The 15,684-nt window shown below is 35.3% G+C and overlaps 1 protein-coding gene across 4 annotated transcripts in view; it reads right to left on the reverse strand.

The window, feature by feature from the left end:
• The window catches only part of KCNIP4 (potassium voltage-gated channel interacting protein 4), a 426,114-nt gene that overhangs the window by 372,615 nt on the left and 37,815 nt on the right, over positions 1-15,684 (reverse strand). Inside the window, exons 1-2 of one of the 4 annotated variants that reach the window (XM_026846782.1) lie at positions 14,566-14,692; positions 13,633-13,781 (exon numbers count right to left, since the gene is read on the reverse strand). The exons of 2 other annotated variants lie outside the window; for them this stretch is intronic. In XM_026846782.1, the coding sequence (XP_026702583.1) occupies positions 13,633-13,780 (148 nt within the window). In that variant the 5' untranslated portion in view covers position 13,781; positions 14,566-14,692. Of the gene's footprint in view, positions 1-13,632; positions 13,782-14,144; positions 14,252-14,565; positions 14,693-15,684 lie in introns of those variants that run through there. One more of the 4 variants, XM_026846781.1, reaches the window with a different exon arrangement.

A 15,684-nucleotide genomic window follows, 5' to 3' on the forward strand; every position in this document is an offset into this window, starting at 1 on the left:
CTAATACATTAAACAAAACCCTATTTTAAAAACAGAAAAACCATGGAAATCAGATTGTAATTCACAAAAAGGCAAGAACTTCAAACTCCAACAAAGATTTCTTTCTGAACTAAGAGACAATATAGTTTTGGCCTATGACAAAGCACTTCAGTCCTTATACAAACAGTAGCATCAGCAGGATTTTGCTTCTAAAAACAAATCAGGAACACGGATGCTGTTACAGAAATGTGTCCTGTGTGGGTGGACTCACTGGAATTCACTAGAGAATGGTGGTATAATGGGTAACTCCCATTAAACCCTGTCATTCCCAAGGACCTTACAACTAACTCTAGAAAAAGACATGGTAGCAAAACAAGGCTTTGTTTCACAATACATGTTTAAAGGTAACTTGCTAACAGACTATATCCAAGAGGTATAAGCACATTTCTGAAATACAGATGGAAGTAGGGTTTTATCCCTCACCCTATACACAGAACAATAATAGCAGTTCTTGCAACTTAGTATTTAATTATATTTCATCTCATAATATGTCTGAATATGGAAAAAAGTATTTCTCATAAAATGAGGGGAAATGGAACAGACCTGCTAGCTACATGTGACTGAAATAGTATTTTGAATAAAGATTTGATATCATAAAATTTTCAAAAACATCATTTACATTTCCTGATTGTAGGGGAAATCTGGACACTTGTACAATATACATGCCCCACTGCCTTCTGTAGGACATATTCACTTACTTCTAAACCAATTGCTTTTTGTGATTTATCAGACCATTTACTGTATTCGGTCAACTTCTAGATAAAGAACTGATGGTTTGGCATTCCTGAGTAGGCATAATCTCCTCTGTCTAATGTTTACTTCAGTGCATAAACTCAAAGATCTCTAAGCTAGGATTCAGGGTAGAGTTCAGATACAGCCTTTGTACACATTTATATCTAATGATAAAGGCACAATGGCATTAACAAGGGCAGCAATCAGTCCTATCTCCTTGTTACTTACATGAGGATCATATGACTACTGCAGCTTTGAAGAACACAGAATTTCTAATTACAAGTGGGACAGGTCACACACAAAGAAAATAAAATACATCACTCTAGGGGAAAAAAGCAAGAAAATCTTTCTTTCTATGGCACCTTTTAAGAACTTGTGGGAAGGGCACATTTTGGATAGGTCTCCAGTCAGGGCCATTCAGAGGAATGTTGCAGCTCCTGATCAGGAAACCAGCAGGGTTTGTCCTGTCCTGAGGTGTTGTCTTCCTTTCACAAGGTTTCCCTTGGGGCATTACACAGTACAATTTTTCTTCTGAATTGGTGACTGAATGCAGCAACTTGTTATCCCAACGAAATAGGTTTTGTTAGCTTTGTTTCAATATGTTCTAACAATTACCAGGCTCAGGATGTGTGAAATGAATTCCAAGTCAAGGTTTGGAACTAACAAATCCTAACACCTTTAGCCATGTTTCTGTATAAAATGGAAATGGCTGTAAGTACTGGAGTAACGAGTCCTTGGGTATAATATTCTTTTAAATATGCTGCTGTGTTTAAACTCAGCCAGCAGCCAAACACCACGCAGCTGCTCGCTCACTCTCCCCTGCCTGGGGGATGGGGGAAAGAATTGGAGGGGTAAAGGTAGGGAGACTCACAGGTTGAGATAAAAAGTTTAATAATTTAAATAGAATAAAAAACACTAACAGTAATGTAAAATACAAATGAGTAATGCACAATGCGACTGCTCACCACCCACCAACTGATACCCAGCCTGTTCCTGGCTAGAGATCCCAAAATACCAAGATCCCGCAATTGCAATCCCAGAAGTGAGAGAGAACTCCCTTCTTCCCAGCCACCCTCCTTTATATAATGAGCATGACATTACGGGATATGGAATATTCCATTGTCCAGTTTGTGTCCAGTGCTCTGGCTCTGCTCTCTCCCAGCTTCTTGTATACCTGCGCACAGGCAGGACATGGGGAGTTGGAGAGTCCTTGATCTCAGTAACAACTGAAAACATCAGTGTGTTATCAACATTCTTCTCATACCAAATCCCATACTGAACCCAAAACACAGCACTATTCTAGCTACTAAGAAGAAAAATTAACTCTATCCCAGCTGAAACCAGGACATACGCTTAGCAATCTTTGGAGGTTTTGTCTAACCTGAAAAGATACAACAATCCATTACTGACGAATAGAGCACTGCTGAATAACAAAGAATATAGGATCTGGATGCAATTGGAGAGATATTCATGAAAGTGCCCACTGGCAACTTTTCTCAGTAGCAGATAGGTTTATTTCAGGCACCAGGGAAAAAACCTAATCTAGCAATATCTTGCCAGCTTCATGAGTGAAAGCACCACTGTAGATATCCAGTCTATAAGATACACTGTAGATAATTCTTAAGTCTTTTGCAATGTTCACAAAATAGAGAAGTGACAAAATAAAGTTCTGAATGGGGTACAAGTGAAAATATTTTGAACTCAATACTACTTTATAGGATATAATATGTAAGAAATTAAATTGTCCAGTAAAGCCCAGCCTATCCAGTGACGGCCCTCTACTACTGTCAATAAATATCCAGCCACACTGTGGATCTTCAGAGAAAATAATTAGAATGATTTCCTGATCACTTACCATGAAGACTGTTCATTATCAATACTACTATCATACTTTTTGTCATATCTACACCAATATCAAAGCTCACAAGAATAAAACCTTTCTGAGGGATTCAGCTGTTTCCATTAATTTCAACTATTAATCCCCTTTAAAAACATCAGGTAGACCCTTTAAATACTTTCAAACTTGCCTTGCAATTCTTTCTTTTAAACTGCAATGTTTAATGAGTTGCCATCTACTACATCATATGAGATTTTCAAGAACAAAGTGAGGTTATACTAATGTCAGTGACTGCAAAGTATTGATCTTATAATTTACCCAGATTTGTGGAATAGAAATGTATCAATTGTGTATCAATTAAAACTACACTGATTAGACAGTTTATAATGGGAAAGAAATATCAAATGTTCATATACTCAACACTTTTTGTGCCAACACATTATCTTTATCCCATTAAAGAGCCTTATGCCATCTGTACCATCTGTGATACCAGCTGGTACACTGGTCCAAAAATATCTCCTCAATTATAGTATACTGATTAGTTTTTAGTATAGAATCAATTGTAGCTTAACTGAATTATAAAAATAAATTGGTATTATTTTTTTTCTTATTTCCATGCTTTTTTTTTCATAATGAAAATTCAAAAACTTCCTGTCCTTTTCCTAAGAACTGGAGATTTCATAATTTGCTTCACATAAAATTAAGTTAAAAAGGAGTTAAAGTAGTTATTGCTTAAATAAGTTAGGTATTGAGAAATTCAAAATGAAACACTAACCATTTCTAACAAAAATCAAATAAGGAGCTCTACTTCCCCAAAATTCTCCTTCTAAACAAATATGGTATACATTAAAGTGTAACTTTACAAAGCCAACAGACGGGTATTTTGTTTTCCTACATAAAGATTTATCTTATTCAGTATAGAGTTCTTTTTATAAAGCAAATTGAATTAAATTCCTGCTGCAATGAAACTTACGGCAAATTTCTTATTCATTTCAACAAGCCAAGATTTAACATTGCACAATTACCTGAAAGGTATACAGCCTTCTGTATGTCTCACAGCTTTCACACTTTGTATCTTAGGATCTGATCCTTTGATCCATCACATTACCCCTACTTTTAAGCAGAACTACGAGCCAACCTGAGATTTATGCTATAAAGCGTCACACTCTGAAATTTTGCTATATATATTAATTACATAGGAAGTACCCATAAAAAAACCTGTATTGTGATCAGAAAAACTAACAGCTCTAGCTCAGCCCCTTTCTATCTATGCATTACGGTGCAACCTTTTAATGACATAATCGTGTGCTAGAGTTTGAATGGGAGTTTCTTTTGATAAGTTAATTTAATTCATGGATATAAAGTTTATTAAATTTGAAACTTCACTCTTTCTACATTTTATGCCCCAATAATTTACTTATCAAACATTATTGAAAATCTGACCTGAAAAGACATTTTCTTATGATGTTTATCACTACAGTGTCTGAGTGCTTCACAAACATTACTACATTTATATTCACAACATCCCTGTGAGATGAGAGGGTATTATATCTACTTTATGCAGAACAGAGGCAGAGGGAGATTAAGATCAAAGGTATTGCCTAATTTGGACACTTATTAGGAAACTCATGGAAGCCCATTTTCACAATGCTTAATACACAGCCTTTCATATATGTTCAAAGCCAAGTTAGTAATGCTGCAAGTGCTCAGTATTCTGTAAATCAAACCCCAAGGATTCACTCAGAAAACAAGAAACACCCAGTGTCGATCCCTAAAGCTTGTCTTAACTGACTCCTCTAACATCACATAGGAACTCTGTGGCAGAAGAAATCCAATTCTCCAGTATAAATGAACCAGATGGACCTCTTTTCTGTGTTGTTCACTACTTTCTAAATTGTTCAGTCAACAACTAAGGAATTGCACTCGTCCTCCTTACAAGCATTTCTATAAATCTTTTAATCACCTGAGTGCTTCTACTCTGTTTACTGAAAAGTAGAGGGGTTTTTTGTTTCAGGCAAAAATGACAGCTAAGAAACTGATAGCTGCAATAGGCTATTGTGCCCCCATATAGTTCAAAATGAGAGGGAGATGTAATACTTTCTGGGTTTACAGAGATTTTCTCACAGCAAAGAATACTGAGATTCAGAAACACAAGTATCAATTTTAAATTACTGTAGGGATATACTGTGATGGTATCATAGGGACATCCCCTCCTCCATCTAAGTTTGATTTTTCTCATTGGTCATATTTCATCTCAGTTGCATCAGAAGTGGTACAAACTAAGGGACTTTGTTAAAGCAGTCAAACTATGACAGCTTGGGCTCTTGTCAACTGAAGCTCTTAAGTTAAAAAATTTTACCTCTCAGCCAGCAAAGATAAACATGTGCAAAGAAAAACACAAACCTGTACAAAGGTAAACATAAAGACATTTATAACAGCTCAGCTGATAGATGTTACACTCAAAAGCTGTAGTATTTTTATATATATATATATATATATATATATACACGAGGTATAAAAAGGAAGTCACATGAAGGGATGCTATTTATATTCAGAGGAACCTGGTGATGTGAATTGACAGAGGTTTAAGTACTAGGTCCTCTTGCTGTTAAGTCACTCTTGCTGTAACATTCAAGACATCCTTAACTTATGCATCCGCTTAAGCCAGAAGTAGGTAATGAAACCAGCTTCACTATTTCTGTTGCCCTAGACCTTGAGTTCTTTCATTGTCAGAAATAGGTTTTCTCTGCTGTTGGAAATGACTCCAACTCATCCAAGTATCTTGCTTTTGCACTCACAGGGCCAAAGAGATCACAAATTTAATGGTGTATTAGAAAAGGATTTTTAATATTATAGGTATCAAACTTTTTCAATTTGTTGGCCTATTATAATTCTCTTTTTTCCTAGCCTGTATAACCAAAAAATCAGGTTGGCCTCAAATGTGGAAGGTTATGGAGAACAGTACAAAAAGTGCTTAGGTAGCTCAGTATTTCCAGAACCATTTTCTGTGACATATGTGAAATCAAGTATGCCTTCTGCTTTGCTACACATACAGGTTTGTTGGCATTTGGCTGAGGTGATCCACAAAATTCAATTGCAGTACTGCCACAGATGACTAATGCAGTCATTGTGCCCACTAAACATTTAGATGGCTCGGTGAAGAACTCCAGCTCCTTACAGACTTTTTCTTACTCTCTTGCACACAGGAAGGATGAATAACAAAATTAAAGAAAAACCAAGAACACATTTTGTTGCCAAGAAGATAATGCTACTCAAAGAAACAGCAGGGAGGTCCCAGCAAGATGGCATTATTGCAGCAATGAAGAGCACCAAACTCTCCCACTTGCCCCTTTTTGGCTGAAAATCCATCCCGTCACAACTGTCACCTGCCAGAAGAACTGTCAGGACCGCACTGCAAACTCCAATGGTAACAAGCATTCAAGAAAGGTGATGGCAGCAATAAATTAAATGGGAAAAAGAGCAAACAACACAACATGCAATTTTGTTGTTCTAGTCATTCTGGTGTATTTGTTTCTTACTGTTCTTCTGTCCCTTCTTCTGCCCTAACTATCCACTTCTAAGATATGTTGGTTTTCCTTTTAATTTGATCTTTTGTGAAAAGTTATGCAGTCATAATATTTCACTGTTCAAAAAAATAAACAAAAGGAAAAAAGCTGGCTTTGCATACTTTAAAGCTGCTTTTGACAGCTTACTTGACCTGCAGTAGAAGCGCTCCTTCTAGTTGCAGGATTTTTTTCTAGGGACAGGTGCTTGCAAACACAGTTGTGTTATACTGCACTAATATTCACTACACTTTGGTAAACAAAATGCAGATATCATTAACCACTACAACCAATTCAGTTCTTTATAGGCCATACCATCTATAAAAAGACATTCAGAGCTACCATTTAATCTGGAATACTCTCAATATATTTAGCCATTTAAATTGTTGGAATAATGCCCAGATGGAAAGTGGCAAGATATTTAAAGATTGATTCCATTTTCTAAGTATGCCATGAATATAAAAGTCCTTCCACTTAATCTAATACACTTCTTCAGCCTATTAGTTTTTGATTGATAGAATGGTTTGAAATAAAAAAGCAGCAGCTGGCAGACACAGTAGAAATCAAAGATACTGTGAGTACAGAGACTAAACAGAAGTATATATTGGTTTAATAAAGAATATTTTTGAGTTTCCCAAAAGTGGTGATACTTTACATTTATTATATTCCAAACCTTTGATTGTTAGAACTTGATTTTTAAGTAACATATTTCCAGTAAATTAGCAGTATTTTTTTTTTAATGGGACACTGACCTTTGTATAACAATGAAAGAAAATCTGGGGAAACAAAATTAGATATCAGATTTTCAAATGGAGAGGTCAGAACTTCATAGTTTCTATATTGTATTGCAATGGTTCATTTTTAAGTATCTGCATGATATTGAAGCACTAACTCCAATTCTACTAGAGAAACAAGAATTAGAGAAACAATTATATTTCTTATATAACTAGCTGATTAAAGAGCAGTTAATCAGATATTCCTTTTATTTTTTTGCCAAATTAGAGAAGATGTTAGGATTGTTTTTTCTAACAGTTTAAAACAATTGAAGAATAAGGTGATTGTTGGTAAATAGGATTAATGACCTCAACAGAAAAATAAAATTTCATTATGCAGAGTCCAGAGTGACATCCCTGGAAAGGTCAACTCTATGGTTCCTCATGCTTTTATATGAAAAGAAAGCACACATTCACTATGATTAATCAAAAATTAAATGGTTAAAAGGGGTCTGTTCAAAACTCTTAATTAGAGCTATTTTAAAACTGTGCACTGTCTTTTAGAAAGCATATGCAAACTGCTTGGTGCTAACACTGGTCAGTAGGAAAAGAAAGCAAAGAGAAGCAAAAAAACCTTGGGAGTTCAGCACACTCTTCTGCAAATGTAGAGTTTTTAGGCTGCAACCTACCATGACTTAATGCTTCATCTTCCAATATGTCCCTCCTAGTAACTGCAATGCCAGGGTTACAAAGGGCAATTTCAGGAGATCATAAAAACCCATTCTGACATGAAGGAAACAAACCTCCAAGAGAAAAGGAGAAATGTACCTTATTATGTAATGTTTATATAGCCAGGAAAGCATAAAACAGAAACTCCATGAAGTGATATACTCACATTTTTCTGAGCCATGTTTCTCAGGGGTTAACCATGAAGCATATTTAATCCTTTGAATGTCAAACCCTGAGGAAATCTAATTCCCTTGAAATATCCTTCTCCTTACAAACACATGCACTCTAGGGAGAACTGACTTCATAATCTGCACTTTGCAACCTACTATCTTTGTATTAAGAATCTTTAAAAACTCAGTTATGGATAATACTTACTTTTATAGGCACTAATAACTGTTTCAAGAGGCAAGTATGAATTCTCCCCAAACTGTAAACTAGTGGTTATTGCAAGATTTCTGCAATTTTATTTTTAAATTTGGAAATGGTTAAAAACCTTGTATGCACAAAGTAAAGCAACTGTGGCCTCTAAGTATTAATTTTTAATTTTAAGAAGTATTAAAAGCTTCAGAAGATATAAATTCATTTTTTATTCCTAAGAGAAATATAGGAGTGATTATTAAATGTCCTTGAGCCAAAAATGATGCTACATAATTTTATACATACATCTTTTCATACTTAGTAAATATGTACAACTACATCTCTATTCTAATACGGACCATTATTTAGCTAAGAATAGAGTTCTATATTTGTTTCAGGGAATAATACTGAAATAAATAAAAAAGCTCATTACTTGCAACACTTTTGCAAATAAACAAAATATATCCACATCTTCCATCCAGTTCAGTGACTTGGAAAGATACGTAAATACAATGTAAGCAGTATTTATTCAGGTGACATTTTTGTATCATAAAATGGAACATTTGAACAGTGAAGGTATAGGGCACCACAAAACCTTGACTTATTAGAGCTGAGTAAGAAAACAGTACTAATTCATAGGTCATTGTAATTACAGAAATACCTAAAGCAATAGTGATAAATGTTCATTTTTTCTGAAGTTATTAAAAGACACAAAGCGAATAAGGTTTTAATCCTGTAACTTTCCTAAATTTAGTAGCTAGCTTACTTAACATGTACACCAAGAGCATCATCACCAAATTGTAAAACATTTTAATAAATATTTCAAATACACAAAAAGGGCTAAACATTGTTCATTTTGAATTCCCAAGTAAATTTATTGTCTTGTAGCTTTTACAAAATAAAGATTTCTGTATTGCCTAAACCCATGAAGGTTGAATGGATCTATGTTTGTCTTCAGAGCATAAAATCTCAGATGTTAATATCTTAAGTGGTTAATACATGTAGTAATAGGCTGCAAATCCTGCTTATTGAGCATTTAGAAAGATTTCACAGGGTGTGGTCTAGTTATTTACACACTGGCCATCTAGAATAGAAAGTCAAAGGAGGTCTGGCAAGGAACATGGTCTTTAGTCCCTCTCTTCCAGCTCTCCTTCCCCTCCTCCATCTCTCTCTCTCTCCTTCTTCTTCTCTTAGAGGCTTTCAGACTTAAAATAGCAAAGTCATGTGAACTTAAGTTCTACAGGCACATAGGACAAATTTTTCCTAGTACCCATATGAAATTCTGTGAAGTTCTCTTATGATGTAAATTTGTAAATTTAACAGAAACCCAACATTGCTCAAAGCACCTGAATTGCGAAAACTGGGGAAAAAAGTCCTAGGAAAACTACATGAAGTAGTTTGACATGACATGAAATAAAAAATGACATATCTGACAGGCCATAAAAATTCCATTACCAGACAAGTTAAGATCTGAACAGTATATCAGCAATCCTTTAAGAGAGAACTGTTAGTGAAGAGGACAAGGGAATGAACTCAGGAGAATATGCTGTTCCTGACACTGGTTATCTATTATTTATTGTTGTTTTCTGTCATTTTTATCTACACATTTATTTCATATTCTTCCTGTAGGGAAGGGTGACTAGGACCAGGCAGATTTTAGTAACTATCACTCCACGCACAAGCAAACACAAAGAAGATGATTTTGCTTCAGTAATAAAGTTAAGAAACAACTCTTATCTCCTAATTAGTAAATCATGATAGTTTCTAATTGAGGGCTTTGACAGTGGATTACAAACCCTGTATGCAACCTTGCTGTCACCACTGCCTACCTTTCAGGTTGTCTGTCCCATTACTTTACTGCTCAATAGAAAAGGGGTACAAACAGGCACAAAAGAATTAATGCTGAGAGACATTCAAAGAATGCTTCAGTCCAAAGGACACCAGTTCAATATCACTAAAGGTTCTTGTTAATTTTGAACAACAAAGAGGAAAAGTTATTTTCACGATCTGAGATGTGACTGAATTTCAAAGAAATGCTCCAACATATTTGCATAGGAGAAGAAAAGGCAAATGGACAACAATGGACAAGCTATACACGAAGTCCATATTTAAAAAAAACAGTACTGACAATCTCCAGCGGGAATTTTTTGAGTTATCCAAGGTCTGAGAGTGTATGAAGTACCCTAGGGAGATCAGAACGTTTAACTGGTTCTCAAATAACTTGGGTTATTTTTCACTTAAATATTTTGTCAATTGGGAAAAATCTGACAGGGAAAAATACGCACATGGATTGACAGCATAGAATTATCCCTAAATTATTCCTATCTCAACTCACAAATATGTGGTTTGAGGAAATGCAAACAATATAAAATAGCTTAAAAATAGTTGATAATCTACAGTATTTTTAGCAGTATGTAATGCAGAGTCAGCAGTACAATTCCTCCAAATTTATCTTTCTGACAGACAACTTGTCCTCTTGGTGTCTCTCATTTGCATTTTATAAATCTGCAGCAGAATATATATTCATGGCATGGAATGATTGGGAAAGACTCATAACAGCCCTAGGTTAACGGAGTAGGTTGGCAGTTTAGGGAGGAGATAATTCAGGGCTACTCATTTTTGAAAGTGAAACCCTCCAGTTTTTCAACACATGATTTAAACTTGGGCCCGTATCTTACTGCAGTATCAAGATCTCACTGATGCATACCTGAGAGTAGTCACAGTCTGTTCTCTAGCCTTAGTTACAAGGTATCTGCTCTCTGAAACTACTGTGTGAGGGAATTAGTCAAAGTACCGAGCCTTGAGCACTGACTAAAATAGCATCTTCAGTGTGGAATTTTTTCCCATTGACAACCATGTTATTCTATTTAGTTTTCTTTGAAATACAGTAAGGGTTTGTTTTTGGTTTTGTTTTTTTTATTCTCTTATTCATCCTTTGGATAAATCACTACTGCATTAAATTCATGCTGCATAAAAAAGGGTTAAGTGTAATTATCTTTCCAGTGTTTATGTTATAACATGCTTCTTATTCCTATGAGAGATGTTGAAGTGGAAAGAGCAGGAAGACATCCCCAGTGCCAGGACATTCTAAGATTTTTTCATACAAGTGAAAATTATTCATTTTGAAAATAGAATTAAATCATATGAATACTGCAGTAAATTAAATATTTATTTGCCTGCTCCAAATTAATAAATGGAAATTGTCCCTGAAAGTATAATTAATTCTGTAAAGTTAAAACAACATGTTGACAAACTCAGTTTCAAGATCATACAAATAAACTAAAATATGAAAAACAAATTGCAGAGGAGAAATAATCTCTGTTTTAAAAGAAAGATCAAGTATGCATCACTAAAGTATTTCCAGCTACAAGCTGTCATAATGGCAGTGAAATACAAAATAATTCAGTGTTTAAAATTTTCAATATTTTTTAAAAATATGAACAAAAACATTTCAGGGGGGGGTTAAGTACTAAACTGCAAGATTCAACTGCCTAATGACTATTTTTATACCACTTCACTAATGTAAGGTAGCTTAAGGCAAACAATGGGGAATCTGATTTGTGTAAAATACTCAAGTGGGAATGAGCCACCACAATATCATTTGCAAGCCCACCTTTATCCTGCTCACAGAAAACAGTAGGTCTTGACCAAGTACCTCAGTAGCCAGGTGCGCTGTAGCTACCACAGCACTGTCATGGGTACTAGGAGGAAGATTAAATTACTGCAGACTTCTTGCTAACTTAACTTATTCCAGAGATGGATGAGCATCTCCATATGTATGAAATCTTACCTAGCTGTGGCTCAGGAACTCAATGGGATATGCCATATACAACTCGTGTTACAGATGTCACTTCACTCTAGTGTTGAAGTCCAAGAAAATCTATTAGGCCAGTGAGGTCACCTTGGACAACAGAAGTGCTGAAGACAGTACCTCAGGATGTCAGTCTTCTTGATCCTGATAAATATTCAAAGTTTCATGTAAAGACATCCCTATGGGAATATGCTTTCTAACATTGGGTACTAGAAAAAGCAAAATTAATAGCTTCATTTTAAGTTAACTATGTGTCAGATTCTGATTTTGTCTCAGTTGGAGTAACACAGAGTAACTTAATTGAGCCTGATTTTACAGTGATTCGTATATTTGCTAATTCTCCTTACCAAGACAAAGTAAATCATTGTCTATCATTACTTATCAACTGTTTTAAGACCCTTTCCAGAGGTGTAAATTATTAGTCAGTTTAAAGGTACTGAATAATCAGACCTATTAACTTCAGTTCAAGTTGCTTTAGATTCACACACCATTTCTAGAGATCTGATTCCTTAGGCCTACTGAGATTGCTGATAAGTAACCCAATGAAAAAAAACCTCTAAAATTACCATGAACAAAAGGATGAGTGCTTTGAAAGGGTTACAGCAAATTCACTTTTGCTTCATCAGTTCTGGTAACAATACAAAAAATAAATAAAAGTGCAGAGAATTATAGGTACAAACCATAATATTCATGGTGATTAAAGCATTCATTTGTTGGAAATATTACCCTAAAGCTTTAAAAATGAGTGGCTAAGAACAGTTAAATGATTATGCTTAGATTAAAAGGCATATCAAACACTTATTTACTTGGATAATACAGTTTAAAACCAGAAGTAGGTTGTATTTAACCATATCATTGTTTCTAAATGTTGAAACTAAGATACTAGAGCACATCCTTTAAAGTAAATGTGTAAATAAAATAACATATCACTCAGGATATGGTGACTTAGCTCTTCATGACAAAATAATGTCATGCATTTTCTTCATTCTGTTTGACACAAATTCAATATACTGTGGACCTGTTTTTATATTGTCATAAACTGTGTGCAAGGGGATGAAAAATACTGCCAAAACACAAAAGGGTTGTTTGGGGCAGTGTTTTTTGTTTTGTTTTTACATAATGTTGCACAGTACAAATATGATGGTAAAAAGAGGAATCAGTGATTAAGAAAATCCTTAATTGCATGTATGTTCCTGAGGAAAATAACATGAAGCAGATTAACCATCAATTCAGGATGGTTGCTATTTAGTTTACTATTCATAAAAGAGTTAGACTTTCGATGGGTGAGATATTTCAGAGCCAACTATCAATTTAAAAAGAATTATTTCTTTTAATATTTATTAATAAATACAGTACATAGCATCATTATGTGTAAAAGTGACGGGATGTTACCTGTCTTCATTTCCTCAAAGACAAAGGGATTGATCATGTAATTTCCATCTAAATTTACTCTGACAGTGATCAAAGGATGTTTTACTCATCAAAACAGATTTTTGGGTTGGGTCCTGATAAATTGATACATTTATTGCTGGGATTTTACATTTATTCATTTATCCCCTGATTGGAGGACTATTTTTTCTCTGCAGACCTTTTCTGCAAACCATGTAATTTAATATGCTGCAAAATGAATGCTCATGCAGTACAATTATTTATATCACATTATGATAAAGCACCTTCAATCAAAGCTGTACCACTTTTAATCTCTTTGCACAATAGACCCAAGACAGCAGACACTTTCTCTACCTGTAACTTGAATGATGCTAAATTCAGTAATACTACTGTATCAAAAATTCTGAATTTTTGGAAAGACAACAGTTTCTCCTACATTAAAAATTTCAATAGGAAAGGTACCTTTAGAGCTCAAACTTTTCCAGGCAAAAATTCGCTTTATCAAGCAGCAATTCCTAAGCAATTTCTTGCAGTTTGCAGGCTTCTGATGATACTGTTGCAAATCTTCATTTTCTTCATGTGTTCTCTTCTTAGGGGCTAACACTTCCATCCTAAACAAAAACTTAACCTTTAGTTTTCCTGAAGGATATATACAGAACTTAGATCTATAGACTGGGGGTAAGGGACAGGGTAGAAGAGAGGAGATGGACTGGGGATAAAGGGAAAAGCTTTAGGATCCCATTAACCTTTATTTTTAGCTCATACATTTTTAGTATTAATTATCTTAAATGTAATTATTTATTCTGATTCTTCTGTTTTGAATTATTTATCTGGAACATTAATGCATTTGTAAAAAAAAAAAAAAGATGGGAAAAAAATCAGATTTTATCTACTCTTTTAAAAAACTTTGATTTTACTTAAATGATACAAATTATATAACATCTTTAGATGGCAAATAAATATTTACCTCTTACCTTAGTCAGTTGTTTAGATAAAGGAAATAATGTAATCTTCTATGCATGAACCTATTATCCTTTCTATCTTAGCTTGCCTTATATCAGTGTCATAGAGAGCTGCATTCCTCTAGCTGTTATTGAAAGACAGCTGCTCAACCCAGAAAAGATGAATAGTTGGGTTTCTGTGCAGCCTTAATGCCACTGTCACTCAAATGCAGAAAAGCAGCTGAGCCACTTAAAGCCAGTTGTACATTTGGGGACCATTTCTCTACACTACCTCCCGATTCACATAGGCAGACCGATACATTTCTATTTGACTTTATTTTTCTTGAGAGAATGCCACTTTGAAGGAGCCAGGGACCATTAGCAACAACCGACAGTGACTCGGACCTAACCAAAGCCTTACTCAGGGGTCACAAACCCAAGAAAAGACACCTACCCAGTGTTCCAGGACTTTTATGCTACTCCAAGGTCATGCAAGAGTCCTAAACAGCATTCCTGTTTGCTCTTCAGCGAGCTCCAGCCTGAGATGCTGAGGAGATGACTGCTGCGGAGGACAGAACCAGACTGCAAGCCGCAGCAGCCCTTTGACAACCAGCCATAGACTGCACCAGGGGAGCTCTACTCTAATTACAAACAATAACTACGCTCAGCCAGGAGCAGGACACCAAAGCAGCCCCTGTTTCACTCCCCACCTTTCCCCTCACACTCTGCTCTCACCCACAATGTAACTCTAACAACATTAAACACAATTCAAGTTCTAAAGACATAAGGTAGGAAAGAGTCAAAGAAAAAAAAATAATTGGCTTTGGTCACAGTACACACCAGAGTCTGAGAAATGAAGATGACTTTTCAATTGTAAACTTACTGCTTCCCAAAGAAAAAAGCACGACATAACACGACATCACTGTGTGCATTTGCATCAGAAGTTTATATTGATTACACAAAATAATCAAGGAACAAGTTTCCACTTCCTGAAATTTAGTTTTTAAAAGATACTAGAACTCCAAGGTTTTTTACTCAGTTCGCTTTCCTTCTAACTGTATTAATCTTAATGCCAATTGCATAAATTTGCAAGTTTGTGAAATTTCCTGTGTACATTTGAACTATGGCTTAACTATTTTGCTTTGTCCAAAATGTGACACACAAAACCCCATACCTACCTATAACAACTGGAGACAGATCTATCAGCACAGGCTAGGATGGAGTTTTTAAAGCACGCTAATTCCACCTCTGGAAAGAGCCTATCAATCAGCAGTGAATTCCGTTCATAACACAGAAAAGCATGGACCTTAACAACCAATTTTTAGGCAGCCAGAGTAAAGGGGAGCACTTCCATTCAGATTTATATCTAAGGATACATTTCAGGCTCTTTACTATTTAGAACTGAACAAGGCTTGAATTTGCCCTGTTGAAACAGTACTTGCTCATATCCAGTCCTTTCAGTCCCACGGCATGACACAGCATTCCAGTCATGGCTGTATTCCCATCACAAGCTGCTACCACAGTGAGCTGAATTTAAATCTGGTAACAGAGTTTCTGAAACTTCTGAAACTTG

This window comes from Athene cunicularia (genome assembly GCF_003259725.1).
Source record: "Athene cunicularia isolate RWA chromosome 4 unlocalized genomic scaffold, athCun1 chr4_part1, whole genome shotgun sequence".
Classification (NCBI taxonomy): domain Eukaryota; kingdom Metazoa; phylum Chordata; class Aves; order Strigiformes; family Strigidae; genus Athene; species Athene cunicularia.